At 45.7% G+C, this 21,248-nt stretch overlaps 1 protein-coding gene and 1 long non-coding RNA gene across 3 annotated transcripts in view; both read left to right on the forward strand.

Annotated features, from left to right (window-relative positions):
* Nucleotides 1–1,108: 1,108 nt before the first annotated feature.
* Nucleotides 1,109–11,562, forward strand: TSN (translin). The gene is made up of 6 exons (XM_084773978.1): nt 1,109–1,411; nt 2,550–2,643; nt 4,163–4,259; nt 7,299–7,414; nt 8,007–8,086; nt 10,289–11,562. The coding sequence occupies exons 1-6, from the start codon at nt 1,346–1,348 to the stop codon at nt 10,520–10,522; spliced, it is 687 nt and encodes a 228-aa protein (XP_084630104.1). The 5' UTR covers nt 1,109–1,345; the 3' UTR covers nt 10,523–11,562.
* Nucleotides 11,563–18,426: 6,864 nt separating this feature from the next.
* The window catches only part of LOC311593464, a 45,481-nt gene continuing 42,659 nt past the window's right edge, over nt 18,427–21,248 (forward strand). The window contains exons 1-2 of one of the 2 annotated variants that reach the window (XR_014777718.1): nt 18,427–18,973; nt 19,100–19,595. This is a non-coding gene — a long non-coding RNA (uncharacterized lncRNA). The remainder of the gene's footprint in view (nt 18,974–19,099; nt 19,596–21,248) is intronic. The other variant, XR_014777719.1, reaches the window with a different exon arrangement.

Raw genomic sequence — 21,248 nt, forward strand, 5'->3', positions numbered from 1 at the left:
GAATTAAAAATAACCTTGTGAGTAACAAAGCATTAAGTTGAGGAGTAGATTAAACAATCTACTTTTTGTCCTATAGAATTTTTAAAATAATTTTATTTATTAAACATTTTTTAAGCTGGGCATGGTGGCACACGCCTTTAATACCAGTACTCAGGATGCAGAAGCTGGCGGATTGCTGTGAATTCGAGCCCAGCCTGGTCTACAAAGTGAGTCCAGGACAGCAGGGCTACACAGAAACCATGTCTCAAAAAACAAAACAAAACAAAACAATTTTTAATGTTTTACATATACATTTATATTACTACACATGTATACAGTATGTCCTATAGACTTTTACTATTTATTTTTATTTGTCAGATTACATTCTCTCAACATTCTTTCACACTCAGTTTATTCATTGTTATATATAAAAATTAAAGATTAAGGCAGATGATAGAATACAAGGTACTAAGGCAGATATTACGTTATACAGAGTTTATTAAATGAGCATGGGGGGAGAAGGAAAGGGGGCGTAGAGGGAGAGAAAGAGTGGGGGGAGGGAGGGAGGGAGGGGGAGAGAGAGAGAGAGAGAGAGAGAGAGAGAGAGAGAGAGAGAGAGAGAAACACACACACATAAACACACACACATATATACATATATATATTTATATAAATAAAAACAGATGAGAGAGAGAGAGAGAGAGAGAGAGAGAGAGAGAGAGAGAGAGAGAGAGAGGATCTTTTATATGGCCGTGGGAATGCCACGCCCCTGTGGCAGGTAAGCAGTGACATCACAGGTAGGCCGACTGAAGCAGAATACTAACATGCATGCTCTTTGTTGAGAAGTATGTGAATTACTTTTTACTTCCTTGACAAAGCATACATTAATATATGCATGTGTGTAAGCAAACAGTAGGACTCGCTGGCCCCGCCCTCTTTGGGTCACGTGCCGTTAAGCAACCCACCCCCCCCCCCCCCCCGCCCCCAGCTGTTTCCCTAGATGCCCATCTGCGAATCCCCGCCTCCTCCGCTGGAGCTGCCTATCAGCCGGCCCGTGGCCACGTGCCGCCGCAGCCCCTAGGTAGGGCTGTTTCCGGATATGCCTATCCGCAGGCGGCAGGCGAGGCCCCGCCCTTAGTCCTGTGCTGGGTTTCTGGACTCTGCTCGCGGCGCCTCAGGCATTGCGACGGGCAGCCCCGGCTCCGGTGCGCCGCGGGCGTGAGAGGACCCCGGCGCCAGCGGTGGCGCAGAGCGGGTGGACGCGGCGGTAGCGACAGCGACGGGCGTCGTGAGCCAGTGCGCTGACTGTGGGACGCGCTTTTTCGGTGGTGCTCGGGCGCTGGCTGATTGTTGGGCGGCCGGCGCCATGTCTGTGAGCGAGATCTTCGTGGAGCTGCAGGGCTTTTTGGCTGCGGAGCAGGACATCCGAGAGGCGAGCCTCCTTCCTCCCCATCTCCTTTTTATCTTTTCCTAGCCAGGTTGGGCCAATTGGTCCAGCCCTGCTCCGTTTCTGATTTTCGGGCCCGATGGGTTCAGGTTAGGCCTCCTCTCGTTCCAGATTCGACTTCTCTTCCTGCGTCTCAGCAACATTTGCCTCCTTGAGTGTCACTTTTAGTATTTTATCATTCCCAGTCCCAGACTCCGTTAATGCTGGGCCTATCTGTATTGGTTGCTGATATTCCTTTTGTTTTTTTCCTAAACACGTCCGACCTTTCATTAAACAAACAAAGCAAAAAACTCTACTGTAGTGTCCATCCCACATAGAATTTATTTAAAAATCTAGATTCTACTGTGGTTCATAAGGTCCCTTCCCCGATCCCATTTAACACTTGTTTCTGTGTGTGTGTTCGAATTTACCTTTTAATTCCTCTAGTGTTCCAGATATTGCCCTCTCTGAGGACTCTTAGATGTACTACCTGCTTTTCTTGGAACTAGTTTATTTCCTGTTCTCCCTGACTTTTGATTTTGTACCTGAAACAGGATTTTTATGTAAAGCCCTGGGTAGCCTCGAACATGAACCTGTAGCCTTTAGTATCTTCAATGCTGAGATTGCACGAGCGCAATTGATCTTAGACTGTAAAGGATTGCTTTTCTGTTAGCTTTTAAAACCCTGGAAAAATTAAAAAAATTTTTTCACCTATTAAATTGCTAGAAGAGATTGTTTGCTCCTTCTGTGTTTGCATAATGCTCATCACTAAGTGTGCTCAGAGAATGTGTGGAAAATGAGTGAGACTCAGTCAACACTTGTAGTTAGTTTAAAGTGTGTTCCGTAGACAGCGTTTATATTGTCAGCTGTTCGTTTTTATAGTGCCTCAGCTGGCTACTTGAGCGGATGGTTCTTTTTCTTTCATGGCTCCTTGAGGAGCCATGAGGCTTTTTAGCAGCTCCTTGAGTTGGGGCTGGAAGAGGAATCACTGGGAAAGTGTGGTGGCTTCAGGCCTAAGGGAACCCTTCTTGCCAAGGTCCTGAGGGTTGTGGTTGGATGTAAGGGTGTGATAGCATGCTGTAGGAGACTGGTAAAGATTACCGAGACTTTATCTGGTTTTTTTTTTACTTTTAATTCTTTCCAGGAAATCCGAAAAGTTGTACAGAGTTTAGAACAAACTGCCCGAGAGATTTTGACCCTACTTCAAGGAGTTCACCAAGGCACTGGGTTTCAGGACAGTAAGTTCTTTGCTTTGGAAAGTTTTGGTCCAGTCTGTTAATCTCTAAGTCACGTTACATTAAGAAGTTTTACTGAGTACATCTCTCATTTTACTGTGTGAAATGTCCATTGTGCTTGCTTTGTTAGGAATGAAAATTGTGGAATAGTGGTTTGATCATTTTATGAATTTTCAATATTCTTGATATTTTGGTTCTTTTTCCACTTGAGCATAGTGTGGTTTGAATAGGGGTGTTGTGTTCCTATGATAGTCTACTGGCATTAATTACAACTGCTTAAAAAACCTCTTATATAAAAATCTTGGCCAGGTGGTGCATGCCTTTAATCCCAGCTCTTGGGAGGCAGAGGCTGGTGAGATTGCTGTGAGTTAAAGGCCAGCCTGGTCTACAAAGTGAGTCCAGGACAGCTAAGGCTACACAGAGAAACTAAAAAAAAAAAAAAAAAACTCTTATATACTGGGTGGTGGCTCATGCCTTTAATCCCAGCTCTTGGGAGGCAGAGGCAGGCTGATCTCTGTGAGTTCGAGGCTAGCCTGGTCTACAGAGCAAGTTCTAGAACAGCCAGAGCTGTTATACAGGGAAACCCTGTCTTGGAAAACCAAACGAAACAAACCAAAAAACCTCTTATATATCAAAGGTCCCTTATTTGACGTGTGTGTGTGTGTGTGTGTGTGTGTGTGTGTGTGTGTGTGTGAGATGTGAGTCTTGCTTTGTTGCTTAGGCTTGTGCTGAGTTGTGTTCCTCTCACCTGAACCTCAGACTTCAATTAAAATCATTTTAGTTGGCACATGTGAGCTTTGTGTGTGTATGTGTGCACGCGTGCGTGTGTTAATTTTAAAAAATTTATTATTAAGAATACGGTGCTCTGTCTGCATGTACACCCATAGTCTAGAAGAGCATCAGATCACATTATAGATGGTTGTGAGCCACCATGTGCTTGCTGGGAAGTATCAGTGCTCTTAACATCTTTCCAGTCTTTTTTTTTTTTTTTTTAAAGACAGGGTTTCTCTGTGTAGCCTTGGCTGTCCTGGACCACCACTGCCCAGCCTATGTGTGTATTTTAATGTACACTTCTAATGATTGACTACCTTTTAATATACACCTGTAGATAGGAAGTGGTAGGTATAAAATGTTCTAAAATTCATGTTTATAGTCAGCTCTTCGTTGAGATTCTAATATGGCAAGTTAGACATGGAACCCTTTTTGTAAGATGCAGCCAGCATAGCTAAGAGCTGACGTTATTTTCTGATGCATTCGTAAGGTTTCTGAGGCAAGCCGTTTATGTAATGATCTGGAGTTTATCAATCTGAGAATAACTGGCAAAAGCTCTAAATTGGCCACAAGTGGAGGTAGTTACAGCCTGGATTTTGGTATCTGAGGACTGATAAGACTAACAGCTGAGGAATACTAGTCTCTGATTTTAAGTTGGTTAATGTCCAGATAGACTACACAGATCATTAAACAAGAACTGTATTTGTAGTTTGATATGTTTTTCATTATTAAATTTATCTTTTATGATCAGTTCCAAAGAGGTGCTTGAAAGCTCGAGAACATTTCAGTACGGTAAAAACACATCTAACATCCCTGAAGACCAAGTTTCCTGCTGAACAGTATTACAGGTTTGTAAGAAAAACAGCGCTGTCTTACAACATTTCGTTTCTGTTTAAAGAAAAGCAGGAGCAAAGTAGGAATTGAATTATCACTTAGGAATGGATAAAAGTCTTTGTAGAAGGAACAAGAAAGTCGGACTGATAATGGGGGCAGTGAAACTAGTGTTTTAATATTTGCCTTCTGTTCACTTTTGGACAATTTTTTTTTTGTTTTTTGCTTTTGGAGACAGGGTTTCTCTGGGTATCATTGGCTGGCCTGGACTCATTTTTGTAGATTCATCTACCTCACTTTGAGGTAGACGGGAGGATCAGGAGTATAAGGACATCCTTGGCTCTATCATGAATTCAAGGCCAGCTAGGTGAGACTGTCTCTAGAACAGGCAGAAGTCAAAATAAGCTGTTGCTGATTACCGTGGTAAGGCAGTGAACAAACAGTTCAGAGACCTGGAGGTCATTCACCAGCTGTCCTGAGGCTGTTTTTCTTGGTCTGTGTCTATCTTCTATTTAGATACTTTTAAAAAAAAGACAATGAACTGCTGTGTAGTCGTGGCTGGTGTGGAATTTGCTGAGTAAACTGGGGGCTGACCTTAAATTATTAGTGATCCCTTTGCTTTGGCCACCCAAGTACTGAAATTATAAATGTGTGTAATCTGAGCCAGGCTTGGTGGCGCATGCCTTTAATCCCAGCAGTTGAAAAGCAGAGGCAGGCAGATTGCTGTGAGTTCGAGGCCAGCCTGGTCTACAGAGAGAGTCCAGGACAGCCAGGGCAACACAGAGAAACCCTTTCTTAACAACCAAAAAACAAAACAACAAAACGTGTGTAACCATGACCAGCAGGTCTGTCTGTCTGTCTGTCGCGCGTGCGCGCTCTCTCGCGCTCGCGCGCTCTCTCTCTCTCTCTCTCTCTCTCTCTCTCTCTCTCTCTCTCTCTCTCATTTATCTGTTGAATCAGAGGTTTGCTACTGGACCATCCTCAACACAAGATGCTTCTGCCTTAGCTTCCTGAGTGCTGGTATTACAAGTATGTACTATCATGTCCATTGAGAAGTATATTTTGAATTTGCTGCCATGTTGGAAAATGAGAAGTCAGGAATGGTGGCAAAGGACAGTAATCTGACTACTTTAGAGGCAGAGGTAGGAGTATTGATGCAATCCTGGTTAGTTTGGTCTACATAGAAAATTCCAGACCAGAAGACCCCCTCCAGCCCCCCAAAGAAACAATAAAATCTGGAGTCATGACACAAGTACTCAAGGTTGAGGAATTTTGTGAGGCTGGTCTTGCTGTGTTGCTAATTGGTCTTCAACTTCTGGAATACAGTGATTTTTTAAAAAAAAAGTTATTTTTATTTTTTTTAAGATTTATTTATTTATTATATATACAGTGCTCTGCCTGAATGTACACCTGCAGGCCAGAAGAGGGCATCAGATCACATTATAGATGGTTGTGAGCCACCATGTGGTTGCTGGGAATTGAACTCAGGACCTCTGGAAGAGCAGACAGTGCTCTTAACCTCTGAGCCATCTCTCCGGCCCCAACTACAGTGATTTGAGGCCACAAGGTAACACATGTGCTACCTTGAGTTCTGTTATGGCCTCCTTTTTGGTTGCCTGATAATTTAGTGAGTTAGGATTAGGTATAGAAATAAATTGTATGTTGAGATTGATTTACAGTTACAGTTTCCAGTCTTCAGGTTAGAGGAAAAGATTAATTTTTCCCAGAGCTAAGTGATGAAATCTCAGGAGGGCACATGCCCTTGTCACTTGTAGTTTGTTTGCTCTTCCCTTTCTCTGCTTCCCTCCTCCTCTCCTTTATTTCTCCCAGGTCGGCCTCACACTTGGTATATAATCAGGGTGGTGTCTGTCTTAGGGTTTTGGTGATGTGAAGAGGCAGCATGACCACAGCAACTCTTATAAAGGAAAACATTTCGTTGACACTGGCATACAGTTTCAGAGGTTCAGTTCATTGTTGGTAGGAAACATGGTGGATTGCGGGTAGACATGGTGCTGGAGCAGGAGCTGAGAGCTCTACATCTTCATCCTCAGGCAGCAGGAGATGTGTGCCACGCTGAGTATAGCTTGGGCATAGGAGAGCTCAGAGCCCGCCCCCACAGTGACATTTCATTAACAAGGCCACATCTCCTAATAGTGCCACTCCCTATGGGCCAAGCATTCAAACACATGAGGAGTCTGTGTCTGTGTGTTGGGGGGGGGGCGGGGCACACCTATTTAAACCACAATGGCCTTGAACCTCTCACTCTCCTTCCTTTACCTCCTGAATGCTGGGATTATGTGTTTGCCACTGTGTTGGTTTATGCTGTGTATAGAGCAGAGCCCAGGCCTTTGTTTGTACCCGGAAAAGACTCTACCAACTGAGCCCTCATTCATTCCCCTTTAAGACTATTGAAGCTGGGCACGGTGGCTCACTCCTGTTATCCCAGCACTTGGGGAGGCAGAGGCAGGCGGATCTCTGAGTTCTAGGCCAGCCTGGTCTACAATGGGAGTCCAGGACAACCAGGGCTACACAAGAAAAGAAAGAAAGAAAGAAACAAGAAAGCTTTTAGTTAAATTAATGAACATAGTCTTTAGTTTTCATTTTCATATTAAAAAGTTGGAGTCGGGTGGGCGTGGTGGCACACACCTTTAATCCTAGCACTCAGGAGGCAGAAGCAGGTGCATCTCTGAGTTCGAGAAAGCCTGGTCTACAGAGTGAGTCCAGGACAGCCAGGACTAGAAGAGAAACTCTGTCTGGAAAACCCCCCCCCCCAAATATGGAGTGTGCTTCTTATTGGTTCAACTTATAACTAAATACTACAAATCTGAACTTGTCAGATTTATGCCAAATCCCTTTAACGTATTTGAGTGCTGAGTTGCTTTGTTTTATATATTGTCTGTTTATCTATATTTATCTCTGTCTGTATGTATATTGAGGTTGCATGTTAGATTTTTGTTTGTAGGAATCCTGTTTCTAGGCCATTGGCGTGAGACATATTGAGCATGTATGTCCTTGTGGCAGTCTTTAACTTAGCATTTTCTGTGCCTGTGCTTCAGGTTTCACGAGCACTGGCGGTTTGTGCTCCAGCGCCTGGTCTTCCTGGCAGCGTTCGTAGTGTATTTGGAAACAGAGACCCTGGTGACTCGAGAGGCTGTTACAGAGATTCTTGGCAGTAAGTGTCTCAGTGTGGTCTGTAGAATCATGTATATTAGCTTAAGTTTTGGTGGGGGAGGTTTATCTGTGAATGTGTGTTCGTGTGTGTGTGTGTGTGTGTGTGTGTGTGTGTGTGTGTGTGTGTGTGTGTGTCCGTCCCCGTCTGTCCCCAGAGGCACTGTGTACTTTAAAAATGTTACATTATTTGTGTGAGTGCACAGACTGTGTGAGGTGCATGTGGAGGTTTGAGGACAGCTTGGGTATTCTCAGGCTTGGCGATCAGTAACAAGAGCATGTAGTAACAGCCAGGCTGTGGTGGCACACACTTTTGATCCCAGCACTGGGAAGGCAGAGGCCAGCGTATCTTGTGAGTTCGAGGCCAGCCTGGTCTACAGAGCCAGTCCAGGATAGCCAGGGCTACACAGAGAAAAACCTTGTCTCAAAAAAACAAAACAAAATGGTGGTAGCATTTGTTGGGAACACCCTAAGAAGCCAGAAAAGATTTTTCATTTGTGTGCATGTGTATATTTATGTGTGTTCTTTGTTTTAAATTGCCTTTATATTATGACTGTCCTTTATTCTGATCTTTTTTTTTTTTTTTTTTTTTTTAGTTGAACCAGATCGGGAAAAAGGATTTCATCTAGATGTGGAAGATTATCTCTCAGGAGTTTTAATTCTTGCCAGTGAGCTGGTAAGATAAGTGTGTGTGTGTGTGTGTGTGTGTGTGTGTCAGGGGTAGTCCTGTGTGCAGGTGCACATCTGGAGGCCAGAGGACAATGGTGCTGTCATTCCTTGTGCTGGCCATTTTTTTTTTTTTTGGCGGGGTGGGGGGTGGGGGGGATGTTGTATTTAGTGTGTGTGCATGTGTGCGCACCTTTATGTGCTATGAGTGTGCATGGAGATCACAGAACAACTTGTAGTTGGTTCTCTTGTTCCATCGTGTGGGTCCTGGGAGATGGAACTCAGGTCGTTAGGCTTAGTGGCAACCACTTTTACCCACCGAACTATCTTGTAGGCTTTAACTTGTTTTTTGTGAGACAGGGTCTCTGACCTAGAGCTTACCAAAGTAGGCTCGGCTAGACTGGCTGGCTAGCAGGTCCCAGAGATCTCTGCCTGTGTGCATTTCCTTAGTACATGCTACCATGCCTAGCTTTTGTTTTGTTTATTTATTTAATGCTTTATTTACTTTTATTTTACATGCACTGATGTTTTGCCTGCGTGTATGTCTGTGAAGGTGTCAGATTTTGGAGTTACAGATAGTTGTAAGCTGCCATGTGAGTGCTGAGAATTGAACCCAAGTCCTCTGGAAGAGCAGTCAGTGCTCTTAACCGCTGAGCCATCTCTCCAGCCCCCCCATCGTGTAGGTTTTTGAGAAACTCCTAAACTAGGCATGATGGCACCTTCCTATAATCCCAGGACTTGGAAGGATTGTTTAGAGTGATTTCTGGGAGTTGGAGGCAAGCCTGCGCTACGGAGTGAGACTCTGTTTCACATCCCCAGAGATGGAAAAGGAGCAGATGCTAGTTTGATGGTTCTTTTGAACTTTGCCTTGGATCCTTTTAGCTTTCAGGCCTTGTAGGTCTGGCAATTCATGGCTGTATTACAATCAGTAGGAGGAGGAATAGAGAGGAGAGGTGAACTACTCCTGTTAAGGATATTTTTTTTAAAAAAAGACAGTCTCATTGTCTTGGCCCTCACTGTTTAGACTAGGCTGTCACAGAAATAAGCCTGCCTCTGCCTCCTGAGTGCTGAGATTGAGGGCAAGCACCAGGATGCTCATCCAAGGATGTTTGTTTGCAGTACTACATAGCTTTTGAGACATTGTTTCATATAGCCCAGATGGATATCAAACTTCTCTGGTCCACCTCCCAAGAGCTGTGATTGCAGCCTTTGCCACACCATGCTTGGTTTATATGATGCCAGAGATGGAACCCAGGGCTTCCTGCATGCTAGGCGCTAGCATTATACCAACTGAGCTGCATTTCCACCCAACATCTGTTTAGCGCCCTAAAGGTGGGGGTTGGGGGTGGCTCTGTGGTCAGATACTGGCCTAACATGGAGAATGCCTAGTTTCCATTCACAGCATTGCAGAAATGTACAAAACAAAGCAGCCTTTCTTGTGGCTGTTAGCATGTGGCCAGATTTGGCATCTTTCGGGGTGTATGTGGAAAAGGTCAGTGAAAATTTGAGGCACTTTCAGTATGGAAATGGGGAGAGGGACTGAAGTCCATTGAAAATTTGCATCACTAATTCAGACTTGTTGCAGGCAGCTGATGAGCAAGCTTGACTCCAAGCACTGCGGCACTGCTGTGGCTGAGGTGGAGTGCCTTAAATGCTGTGTGTGGTGGAACGTACTGTATGAGTGGCTCAGGAGGCCTGGCAGGGTGCATAGGGCTTCCTGGGGAAGGAGATCTTGAGTTGGGTTTTGAAATTGTAGCTGTCCTTTAAGATGATTGAACTGATTTAATTTTGTCTTCTTACTCTGTCTGTCTTCCTAATTCTAGGTGACCAGATAGGCCCTCAGTAATGGGCTATAGACAGGTGGTCATTTGGCCTAGCTTTGAAAGGATAACAGTCACCGTGATTGTCATGACATTTTTTCTGTTCTGTACAGTAGCTGCTGAGCTGTGAAGATGACATTTGCTTAATTTAGCATAACTTTCACAATAGCTAACTAAAAGCATTAGAGATTTTAGAAGATGCTAATTATATCCAGCACTTGTAGCAAGCACTTTCCCAGTTCTAGTGGGGTTTGTCAGTCAGTGCCTTGAGTACAGAAGATGAGTTCAGTGTAGGTGTCTAGATTTGAGGTTCTAGCTGTGATTGGGGGAGGGGCAGCGGTGCCTTGGGAGAAAGCACATAGTAATGTACCTGTTTCTTTCTCCGTGTGCAGTCGAGGCTGTCTGTCAACAGTGTGACTGCTGGTGACTACTCGCGGCCACTTCACATCTCTACTTTCATCAATGAGCTGGATTCAGGTTTCCGCCTTCTCAATCTGAAGAACGACTCCCTGAGGAAGCGCTATGACGGCTTGAAGTATGACGTGAAGAAGGTGGAGGAAGTGGTTTATGATCTCTCTATCCGTGGCTTCAACAAGGAGACAGCAGCAGCTTGTGGTGAAAAATAGGAGCTTCTCCTTGCAGCTGGCCTGGCTGGGTTGGCAGTTGCCAGGGAGGGCTAGCACAGTGCCTCCTCCTGTAGCTAGCACTCCAGTTGCTAAACACTGCGCTTTATTTTCGTAACCAGCTATATGGTGTGAGTATCAGAATTGAAATACTTTTGGATCTAAAAAAAAAAAACCTTTCCGTGGATGGAATTTTCTTTGTTGAAGTGTCAGTGAACTTGCTGTGTAATTCATTGTATTATTGTTTTGTCAACAGTGTAAATGTTGGTCTGTTGGTAAAATACTGTACTGATTGACAGGTGTGTTGTCTTGTTTGTGATTATCCCAGAAGTAACTTGTGATGTTTTCTAGGTCCAACTTAATCCTCCATTCCCAGTTGAGTGGTTGACAAGTTAGGGAACTTTATTGCCCCTTATTTTAAACCTTATAAATTAGTTGAATATTTTGCGAAGGAAATTAGAGGCCCTGATTCTCTCACTGCCATCAGAATATAGCAGATGAAACTGTATAGTCCGACTCTGCAAAGTCAGGCTAGAAAGATCCTGTTGGGGTGTGACGTGTTGTTTGCTGGGTTAGAGCACCTGTCCCTGAGGTCGTCTTCTATCCCGCCTGCCACGGCAGTTACAGTCTTCATACCTGTCTTGGCTAACACCCACGTGCTGCAGTCACAAACCATCAGCCTGTTTCCTAGCAGCCAGTTAGACATGGTGTGGGAGTAGAAAGCTAGCCTCCTGAGTTCACTCATTATTGGTACCTGCGGAAAGTGTTCTTAGAGGAAACAGTGCTGTTTGGTGTGGAAGAAGTAAAACTTGGTTAAAAAAAAATCCATGTGATTGGTAGTAATTTTTGGAATAAGAAATGTCAGGCTTTGAGCCGGGCGTGGTGGCGCACACCTTTAATCCCAGCACTCGGGAGGCAGAGGCAGGCGGATCACTGTGAGTTCGAGGCCAGCTTGGTCTACAAAGCGAGTCCAGGACAGCCAAGGCTACACAGAGAGACCCTGTCTCGAAAAACCAAAAAAAAAAAAAAAAAAAAAAAAGAAATGTCAGGCTTTGATGCTATTTAAATGCACAGTCCAGGGTAGTCATGTAAACATTATGGGCTCCTCCATCCCCTCTTCCTTGCAGGTAGCATGAGAACACATATCTGGCCATTCTTGCATTCTTGGGGCAGAGCTGAAATTATTAACGTCATGGCTGCTGGTGTAACTCAGTGGTAGACTTGCTTGGCAAGTGTGAGGCACTGGGTCCATCCCTAGGACTTCAGAAAAACCCACAAAAAACCAACAAACAGAAATAGCCCAGTTTTTGCATCCTCTGAAGAGAAGCTGCTGCCATTTCCGGTGTGATGGGAAGTATTTGGGAGTGTCACCGTCACCCTTTCTTGTTTCATAGAAGTTTGGGCTTCATGTTTGTCCAGTGGGATATTTGACACTAGCTTTTATCAGGCTATGGCTGAAGACTGACTGGAAAGCGACAACTAAAAGTGCAAGCTTGTATTCTCTGGTACTTAGGAGGCGGAGGCAGGAGGATGGCAAGTTCTAGGCTTCAGGGGTAGCCTGGCTAATTGAATGAGAGGCCCTGTGGCAAAAACCAACCAAAAAGGCTAGAGGTGTGTTTCGTTGACTTTTCCTAGCATGTTTGAGGCCTAGGGTTCAACCCTCATCTGCAGTGGGCTGGGGTGAGGCTGACTCTTGGTTACCATCATGATGGATAAAGTAGGGATGAGCTGTGATTGCTGTTTATTGTTGGATGTGTACACAGCGTTCTGTTAGTTTGTCCTTTGAGACAAGGTTTTGCTAATAGTCCAGGCTGGCCTGGAACTCATACCTCTGTTTCCAGGTTTAGGCTCTTGAAAGTGTCTAGAAAGACTAAAATGCTTAGTGATAGATAGCACAGCCTGCACTGAATAGAAGGCTTTTCAGCTGCACGGTCAGTTAGAGGCTGGACAGCATTAAGCTCTTGGCAAAAGTTACAGATTTTCCCTTTAGAGACAGAGGGTGTGGTGTCCTGTCAGCCGTCTTGTCTAGGCTCCTGAACCTCCTGGGCTCAAGCCCTTCTCTTGCCTTAGCCTGCCAAGCTGCTGGGACTCTGAATGAGTGCCACTGTACCTAACTGTTGAACTTTGGTTTTAACACATGGAATGAAATTGCACTTGAAGCAAAGGAGTTCATTTTGGTTTTGTGATTCCATTTGAGAGTTTAGAAGTGTCATGTTGTTATTTAGTTGTGTTCGTTGCTGGCTTTTAAAGCAATAAAACCGTTCTTGGTCTCTTTGTAACGTAGTGTGCTGCTGTTTAAACTCTTCTCTGTAGAGAATCAATTGTTCATGTTCCTTTGAGGCTAAAGAAGCGTGCAGTGGTAAGCATGTGCTGTTTGTTGTGTGATGGTGACAGTAACCAAGACACTAGCCACTCCCAGGGCTTTAATGTAAAGTGCAGGTGATGTCTGTGTGATCTACCTCCATCAGAAAATTAAAGGTTTTGAACTGAAGATGGTAAGAAACCTGGTCTCTCACTTTAGTGTACCTTTTTGTTTTGATGACCTGTGGGCTAAATCCAGGTCCTCATATGCAGAACATGCATTCCACATGAGGTATGAAGCTCTCAGAATTACTCATTTATTTTTTGAGACAGGTGTGTTCCACAATACTTGATTTATGTCATGCTGGGAACCAAGTCCAGGGCTTTGTGCATGTTAGGCAAACATGCTCCCAATGGGTGCATAGCCGCAGCTTCAGAACTGTTTCCCAACTTTAGGAAGTCAGAGAGGGCAGATAGAGATGGCTCAGCAGTTAAGAACATATATGGCTTTTTCAGAGGATCTGAGTTTGGTTTCCAGCAGCCATGTCAGTCTGGTGGCTCAAATGCCTATAGCTCCAGGTCTAAGAAATTCCGTGCTCACTTCTGGCTTCCTTGGGCAGCTGTGTTCATATGCACATACTCCTACATAGATACACCATGTGTACACAATAAAAATGTTAAAAAAAAAAAAACCCCAACATAACTGAAAAAGAAAACCAGATGGAGCCCTTGAGATGGTTCAGTGAGGGCAGGCACTTGCCACCATGCCCAATGGCCTGAGTTTAATTTTTAGGACCCCACATGGTGTTAGAATTGACTCCCACTATACACATTAATGTGCACACACATAGTAAATAAGCTGTAATAAAAGTTTATTTTTCATTTTTTTATTAAGAGACGGCACCTAGAAAGACATACCATAGCTCATTGGGTAGGCTGGAGAAGACTGCCTGGCTGGGTTCTTTCTGAAGCTTTCTTTATCTGGACTGAACTGATTTCCTTTACCTGTAGCTTCCTAGCCACTCCTGACACAGCATCTCACAAGCCTGAAATAACTTATTTTTTAATATCTAGTTGTATTGAGGTTCTCTAGAGGAACACGACTTTTGGGATGGATAAATTATAGGAGGGGTTTAGTTTTATTTTTAAGATTTATTTATTTATCATGTATGCAGCCCAAAGGGGGGTTATTAGATTGTCTTACTTGTATAATGCGGACTGTTTAGCTCACCAGTGGCTGGCTGTGCACTGCAGAGGCTGAAGCTTAGTCCCCCAGGTCTCCAGCAGCAATGCAAGGCCTAGAGGATTCCTGGAGAGCTGTTGGTCTTCAGTGGGCGTTGGAAGGCTGGCGACAGTGGTGTTGGTCTCCAGTGAAGGATGACTGCTGATGGCGGCAGCAGAGTAGATGCAGGCACCATGCAGACAGCACTGTACACATAATAAGTAAAATTATTTATTATATATACAGTGTTCTGCCTGCATGTATGCCTGCACACCAGAAGAGAACATTAGATCACATTCTAGATGGTTGTGAGCCACCATGTGGTTGCTCAGAATTGAACTCAGGACCTCTGAGCTGTCTCTCCAGCCCCCGTAAAATAAATCTTAAAAACAAAAACAAAAACAGACAGTGACCTACACCTTACATGTGTACTGTTGAAGATGTGTACAGCTGCTAGTACTCACTGGCTGAATGAAGGTGGGCTGGGTAACTTAGACTAAGGTGTGTTAATTCAGCTGGGGAGTGGAGCAGGGAATGTGGTCCCCAGGGCCACTCACTGCAGCTAAAGTGTTATCCTCTGGTGTTTCAGGATGATGCTGGCCGGCTGGTTGGTCAGAAATGGGCAAACTTCATGGAGAAGGTGTCATAGTGAACATAAGCCAAGGGCTTGCTTTAGTGAGTTAGGCTGGGGAGATGGCTCAGTAAATAAGAGTACTAGTTGCATAAGCTTTAGGAGGGAGTGAATTCAGATCCCCTGTACCAAGAAAAAGAAAAACTGGGGAAGGCTGTGTACTCCTGTTGCTCTAGCAGTGTTGGGGATAGGTGGGAGAGTTGCCTGCCAGCCAGCTCCAGGGGAGACCCTGTCTTTGGGGAAGGTGAGTGTGAGAGAGCAGGATACTTAACATAGGTACACAAACTGAACAGATATCACCCCCAAAACAAAACAGACCCATTAGAGGAATAAAGATGAGAGAGCTTGACAGGAAAGTGGGAGTGGTTGTCACAAAAACCACTAGAAGATACGGTCTTACAAGGTGTCAGGATAAGACTTATATTTTATTTAATGATTACATTTGTTTTGACAGTTTCCTACATATATGTAGTGCATTCTGATTTCTGTCAACCTCCCACCTCTAATGCCCCCCCCCATTCCTTTCTCAGGTTTGTGTCTGTTTTGTAATTCATGTCTGCCCCTCCCCTAGTGTCTTAGGGCTACTTTAAGATCTCTAGCAGGCTGAAGCATGGCAAACATGGGACTGATAGGTTTGCCCCTCGTTAAAAGCCTTTAGACAAGCCAGGCGTTGTAGTGCAGCACCTGTAATCCCAGCAGCAGAGGCAGGCAGGTGTCTGAGTTCGAGGCCAGCCTGGTCTACAGAGCACGTCCAGGACAGCCAAGGCTACACAAGGGAACCCTGTCTGGAAAACCACAAAACAAACAAGAAGCCTAAACCTTTAGATGACATTCCTAAAGTCAGCCCCCAAGGTCCATTCCCTTATTGACAACTGGACTCATTTCTGAGACAAAACATCAAGGCCCAACAATCAAAATTCATAATTTGGTGAACACATCCAATCAGGATTTACCCACTCATCCTAGCACAGATTTCCTTTTTTCTTAAAAACCCACTCCTGCAAAAAACAGCTGCTTGCTGCTGCTGCTGCTGCTGCTGCTGCCTGCCTCTGCAGCCTCCCCCACCCCCACCTGCTTGCCCCTCTAGGGTAATAAATCTTTATGCTGATGACTTGGTGTCTGGGTGTGTCCTGTACTGTCGGGTCCCAGCCCGAGGGAAGAATCGAATCAGGGTTCACCTGAAAGAGGGAGTAGGGGTTGAAAGTAGGATACAGAGACGTGAGAAATAACGAATCAAGTCAGGAAATTTCTGATCAAGATTCTCCTTTAATGCGGACGAGTAAGACTTTATATAGTAAGGTCAATAGGATCTATTCTGATCCCTCTCTCCCTAGCTCCCTAGGCAAGAACACAATAGTCTGAATAGCTCTCTGTAAGCTTCCTTAACCCTCCAGGTGTTTCTCAGTAGAGATTTCCCTACTTCTTTCAAAGGTAAATAGTCCAAGGATGGCCTGGAACACAAAGACCACCTCCGGCAGAGCTCAGCAGCTGGGTCACAGCCTGCAGCCTAAGCACGGAATTTCTGACATGGCAGAATTTAGCAGGGCTCCCCACACTGTACTGACTGTCATTGAAGGGAGTCAAATACGGCAAGAACCTAGAAGCAGAAACTGAGCAGAGACTAGTTACAGCTTGATGGAGTTCAGGTGGTCTCGATGGTTTCTAATTCCTAACACTGCCTGTGAAAAGCCGAACGGTGGAGGTTATAGGTGAATGGGGGAGCTGTACAGAGGCATGGAATCACACCACGCAACAGCAACAGATCCACTTAAGAGGTTTAATAAGGGAATACAGAGACCCGTCTCTGGAGACACACTGTGTGTGTGTGTGTGTGTGTGTGTGAGAGAGAGAGAGAGGGGGGGGGTAGAGGGACAGAGAGCCTCGTGGAGGGTCTGTTCTTTTTTATGGCCCTGCACAGGGCCACGCCCCCGTGGCAGGTAAGCAGTGACATCACAGGCAGAATGTAGCAGAATCCTAACACTGCTTCCACCTCCTTAACACTGGGATTCCAGGCTTTCACCACTGTACCTGATTTATTCAAGTTTGTGCAAAACCTGCAAAACCCTCAAGGCATGTGCATGGTAGGTGAGGAGTCTGCCCCTTGGGGTGCTCCCCAGCCAACACTGAGTGAACTGTGTGCACTGCTTGCCTTGAAGACAAACTTCCCTTAAGTTTGTAAGTTTTGTCCTGTGAAGCAAATCCTTTAAAATGTCAATACCGATGGTTTAAGGGGATGCTGCGATCTTGGTGTGTTGCCCAGTGAGGCCTTGTCCTCCTGGCCTCAAGTGGATCTTTAGCTGGAACCGAGCAGCTGGAACCACAGGTGTGTGCTGCCTTGCCTGGCTTAACTGTGGCTTTGGCATTCCTGCAGACCATTTCTCCCTAGTCCAAAAAGCCAAGAGGGAATCCAAAAGCAGCTGTGCAAGGATGTAGTTAGTTGTCTTTAAAATGAACATGACAATAAAAGGAGATTTGGCTTTCTCCTAAGATGCTAGGGCTTGTGTCTGCCATTTATTGTTCTGTTATAAAATACCCCAACAAGAGCACCCCAAATAGAAAGGGTACACACATCATGGTGGGGAAGTCAAAGTAGCAGGAGCTTTTGGAAGCAGCTGCTCACATGGTGAGCAGAAGTGCTAGGTCAGCTGCCTTTCTTACTTTTACAGTGTCCAGTATCAGAGCCCACTGATGGGAATCATCCAAAACGGGTGTGTCTTCCCACCTCGTCCCAATCAAGGTTTCCCCTACAAGCCTGCCCAGGAGAGTCTAGATTCTGCCAAGCAGACAACTGACCTTAATTCATCGGCACACCTGGCAAACTTGAGGACTCATTCTCAACCATACCAGTGCCTGAGTCTCTGCTAAACTTTATTGAAGGTTCTGATAAACCTCATTGAAGGTGCTATTTAACAAGCAAGTTAAAAGTATACAAATGCAGGTTTATTGGGAGCAGCTCTCCACCATGCAGAGGGAGGGGCAGAGAGAGAGAGAGAGAGAGCTCAAAGTGGCCACAAAGAGAAGGGTGGGGGTCAGGGAGGGAGGGAGGAAGTGCAGAGAGAAGGAAGAGAGGGGAACCAAAATGTCTGGATTATATAGCGAAGGGGGAGAGGAAGCCCCTGGCCTGGAAAGTTCAGACTAGAGGGAGGGTATGCAGCCATGCCCTGCAGCAGGTATGGACTGAGGGATGCTGGGAGAATCTGGAGGTCAAGTCCACCTTGGCTGAAAATGCACCTCAGCTGCTCGTCCTGGGTCTGGAGTTCAACAGGTTGCTCAGGGCTTGATGGCTTGTCAGTCTAGCTTACTTAGTGAGATGGCTCCTAAGAAACACCACCTGAGGTTATGCACTGACCTCTACACATGTAAATATACCTGCATCTGTGTGTACCCCAACCCCACAAAGATGGGTGTTAAAACATGTAAACAGGTAAGAGATTCAGTATTTAGCTAAACTGTGAATGCCACTATGATACACTGGTGTTGGCTAATTTTATGTCAGCTCCTCAATCTGAGAGGGGGAAGCCCCTGTTGAGAAAATGCCCGTAGAGCAAGCCTGTGGAGCATTTTCTTAATTAGTGATTGATGGGGGAGAGCCCAGCCCACTGTGGTGGTGCCATCCCTGGGCTGATGATCCTGGCTGTTAGGTCCTGCAGCAGGGCGTGGCTGGCATGGCCTGCCCTCAACCTAGGGGCGGGGCTTCCCCTCTCCTAGAGAGTCACTATATAAGCCAGACATTTTGGTTCCTGGACCCCCGCCCCCTTTTCTCCACCTCCCTATCCTCTTTCCTTCCATAGCTCCCACTCCCAGCGGGTGCACCCACTTCCCTTCCTCCGGCATTTGTATTATAGCATCTCCAATTAGCTCATTCTGTTTATTTAATCAATCATCTGGTGCCCGTAATTTGGGGGAAGTTGAGCCCCATTCAGCCCTATACCTCATTGTCCTGCGCCTGCTCTGTTTACATCATCTTTAAACCTGGGAGAAGTTGAGTACCCAGCCTGGTGATTGAGGGCCACGTGGGGATGGATGGCTTCTCTCCTGCCTCCCTCTCCGCTTGATGGGTAAGTTAACCTGTACCCCAGCTGCTGCCGAGAGGCACCAGGTGACTCTTTAGGGAGTCCGAGAATCCCCTGGACTTGGCTCTGTGGAGATATGACCACGTGAGACCGAGTCGTCCGGAACAAAGCCAGGCCTCTGTTCCGAGGTTATCTCACGTTCCAGAGACGTCTGTTTGTTCGCGGATTTGCCTCACCAAATTAAACAGTCACAGGATATCGAATTACCATGCCACTTCTATATTCTTGTGAGTTGGCAAAGGCTGGGAGAGAGGATTGCCACTGGGTGTCTGCATGGATTTTTTTCCAAACTGCATCTGTCCAGGGTTTTAAAAAAGTGCACTCTCACCCCTCCCCCTTTCCACATGGTCCAGGAAATTCTATTCCCTCTCTCTTATTTCACCCTGCCAAGGAAAGCTTCCATGTGTCTGGCATTCCCGAGGACTGCCCCACCCGCCTCACCTGGAGCCATTTGTTCAGATCAGCTATACTTTACAGATGATGGTCTTCAAACCTGTCAGAGAATCTGCAGAATAAGTACATTTAAATGCTAAGCAGAAAAGCTTAATGTGACAGAGACCCCGGCTGTGATCCCACGGCCTCCAAGAAGACACGACCAGAGATGACTCAGCCCGGGCTGTGATACTGGGAAAATCTGCTCCAGCTGGCCCGCCGCAAAGACCCGGCCCAAACTGTGCAACCTGGAGAGTTGATTGCCTCGTTTTGCCTAGACAAAATAAGGTCGGTTATCCTCCCAAAGCCCTCTTCCATGGAACGACCTCTCAGATCTGCTGGGCCAGGACTGATGCTGTGATGCTGCTCTAAGATCTGTGGCCAGAATGAAGCCACTCACACCACAGGAGCCTACGGGTAAGGCCGTCGGGATAACGGGTAAGCCTCTGTCATATTAATCAATACTTAGGCCTCCTGGATTATGCTCCCTGTGGTTGTTTATCTTTCTCAGGTCTCTGATGGGTTCGAAGATCAGTTTAACAACAAAAACCAAGGGCTTCAGCTGCCTTCTCAGAAAACTGTAGATTATGTACGGTCTGAGGATCTAAGAAGCGTTTGAGCATGAGGTGGTTTTGTAAGGTTGGTAATAAGAAAGTGATTTAAGGTACATAAAAACTCTTCCCCCAACTATGCTACTGTTGTATTTAGATTGTTCAGGGCTTTAACACTAATCAGATTTTAAATGATTTAACTTAAAAAGATTCTTGTAAGCTTCAGGCGATCCACTTGAATCCACTGGTCACACTTGAGATATTTCAGAGGGTGGGATTCCTCCCCCATTCCCTGGGTTTGGGACTCCCCTCCCCCAACTACCAAAACCATGGGCCTAAAAGTTTCAGCTCCCCTCCCCCAACTACCAAGACCATGGACCTAAAAGTTTCAAATGTAAGCTCCTTAACTTTATCTTCTGCTTGTAACATATATACGCTCCAGCATCCTGCCAGGTGCAGCATCCAGAACGCAGGTGCTCCGGCCTAAGCCTCAGACTGCACCAGCTAGACCTGCAGTTTCTTAGCCACAGATGGTCTCACAGATCCTGAACAGCAAATACAATAGCTTGCTCTTCATGGACTTGGCCAACATTTCAGCCTTTTGACCCCCTGTCACCGTCCTACTGTCAGCCTAAAGTAGTCAGAAGACCAGACTTCTGCGCCCTTTACCCATTTATTATCAACAAAAGGCTGGGATGTTAGGTCCTGTGCAGGGCGTGGCTGGCATGACCTGTCCTCTACCTAGGGGCGGGGCTTCCCCTCTTCCAGAGATTCACTGTATACACCAGACATTTTGGTTCAGGACCCTCCACCCCTTTCTTTACCTCTCTACCCTCTCTCCTTCCCTCCCCCCCCTATGTTCCCCCCCCATGCTGCTTCCAATAAACCTACATTTATATTATAGCTTTGTCACCAATTAGCTCATTCTGTTTTATTTAATCAATTACTGAGCAAGCCAGGAGGAACAAGCCAGTAAGCAGCACCCTTCCATCACCTCAGCATCAGCTCCTGCCTCCAGGCTCCTGCGCTGTTTGCGTTCTGGCTCAACTTCCTTCAGTGGTGGACTTTGATGTGGAAGCTTAAGCCAAAGAACCCCTTTTCTTCCCAGCTTGCTTTTGCTCATGATGTTTAATCATAGCAATTGTAACCCAAACTGAGGCAGTGCCCAACCTAATTCATTAATTATGTGTGCTAAGGATTCAGACTCTGGTCCTCGCCTTTGTGCCCTGTGGTGGTTTGATAGGAATGGCCCCCCGTAGACTCATGTGTTTGAATGCTTGGACGCAAGAGTGGCATTATTGGGAGGTGTGGCCTTATTTTGTCACTGGGGAGGCATGTTTTGAGGTCACAGATGCCCAAGCTATACTCAGCGTGGCACAATCTCCTGCTGCCTGAGGATGAAGACGTAGAGCTCTCAGCTCCTGCTCCAGGACCATGTCTACCCGCAATCCATGTTTCCTACCAACAATGAACTGAACCTCTGAAACTGTAAGCCAGTCCCGAGGAAATGTTTTCCTTT

The sequence above is a fragment of the Acomys minous genome, assembly GCF_964271855.1.
Source record: "Acomys minous genome assembly, chromosome: 1".
Lineage (NCBI taxonomy): Eukaryota > Metazoa > Chordata > Mammalia > Rodentia > Muridae > Acomys > Acomys minous.

Coding starts and splice junctions, on each gene's coding strand:
- TSN (XM_084773978.1), top strand. CDS start 1,346: ATGTCTGTGAGCGAGATCTTCGTGGAGCTGCAGGGCTTTTTGGCTGCG. Junction 1,412..2,549: donor CGGAGCAGGACATCCGAGAG/GCGAGCCTCCTT, acceptor AATTCTTTCCAG/GAAATCCGAAAAGTTGTACA. Junction 2,644..4,162: donor AGGCACTGGGTTTCAGGACA/GTAAGTTCTTTG, acceptor TTTTATGATCAG/TTCCAAAGAGGTGCTTGAAA.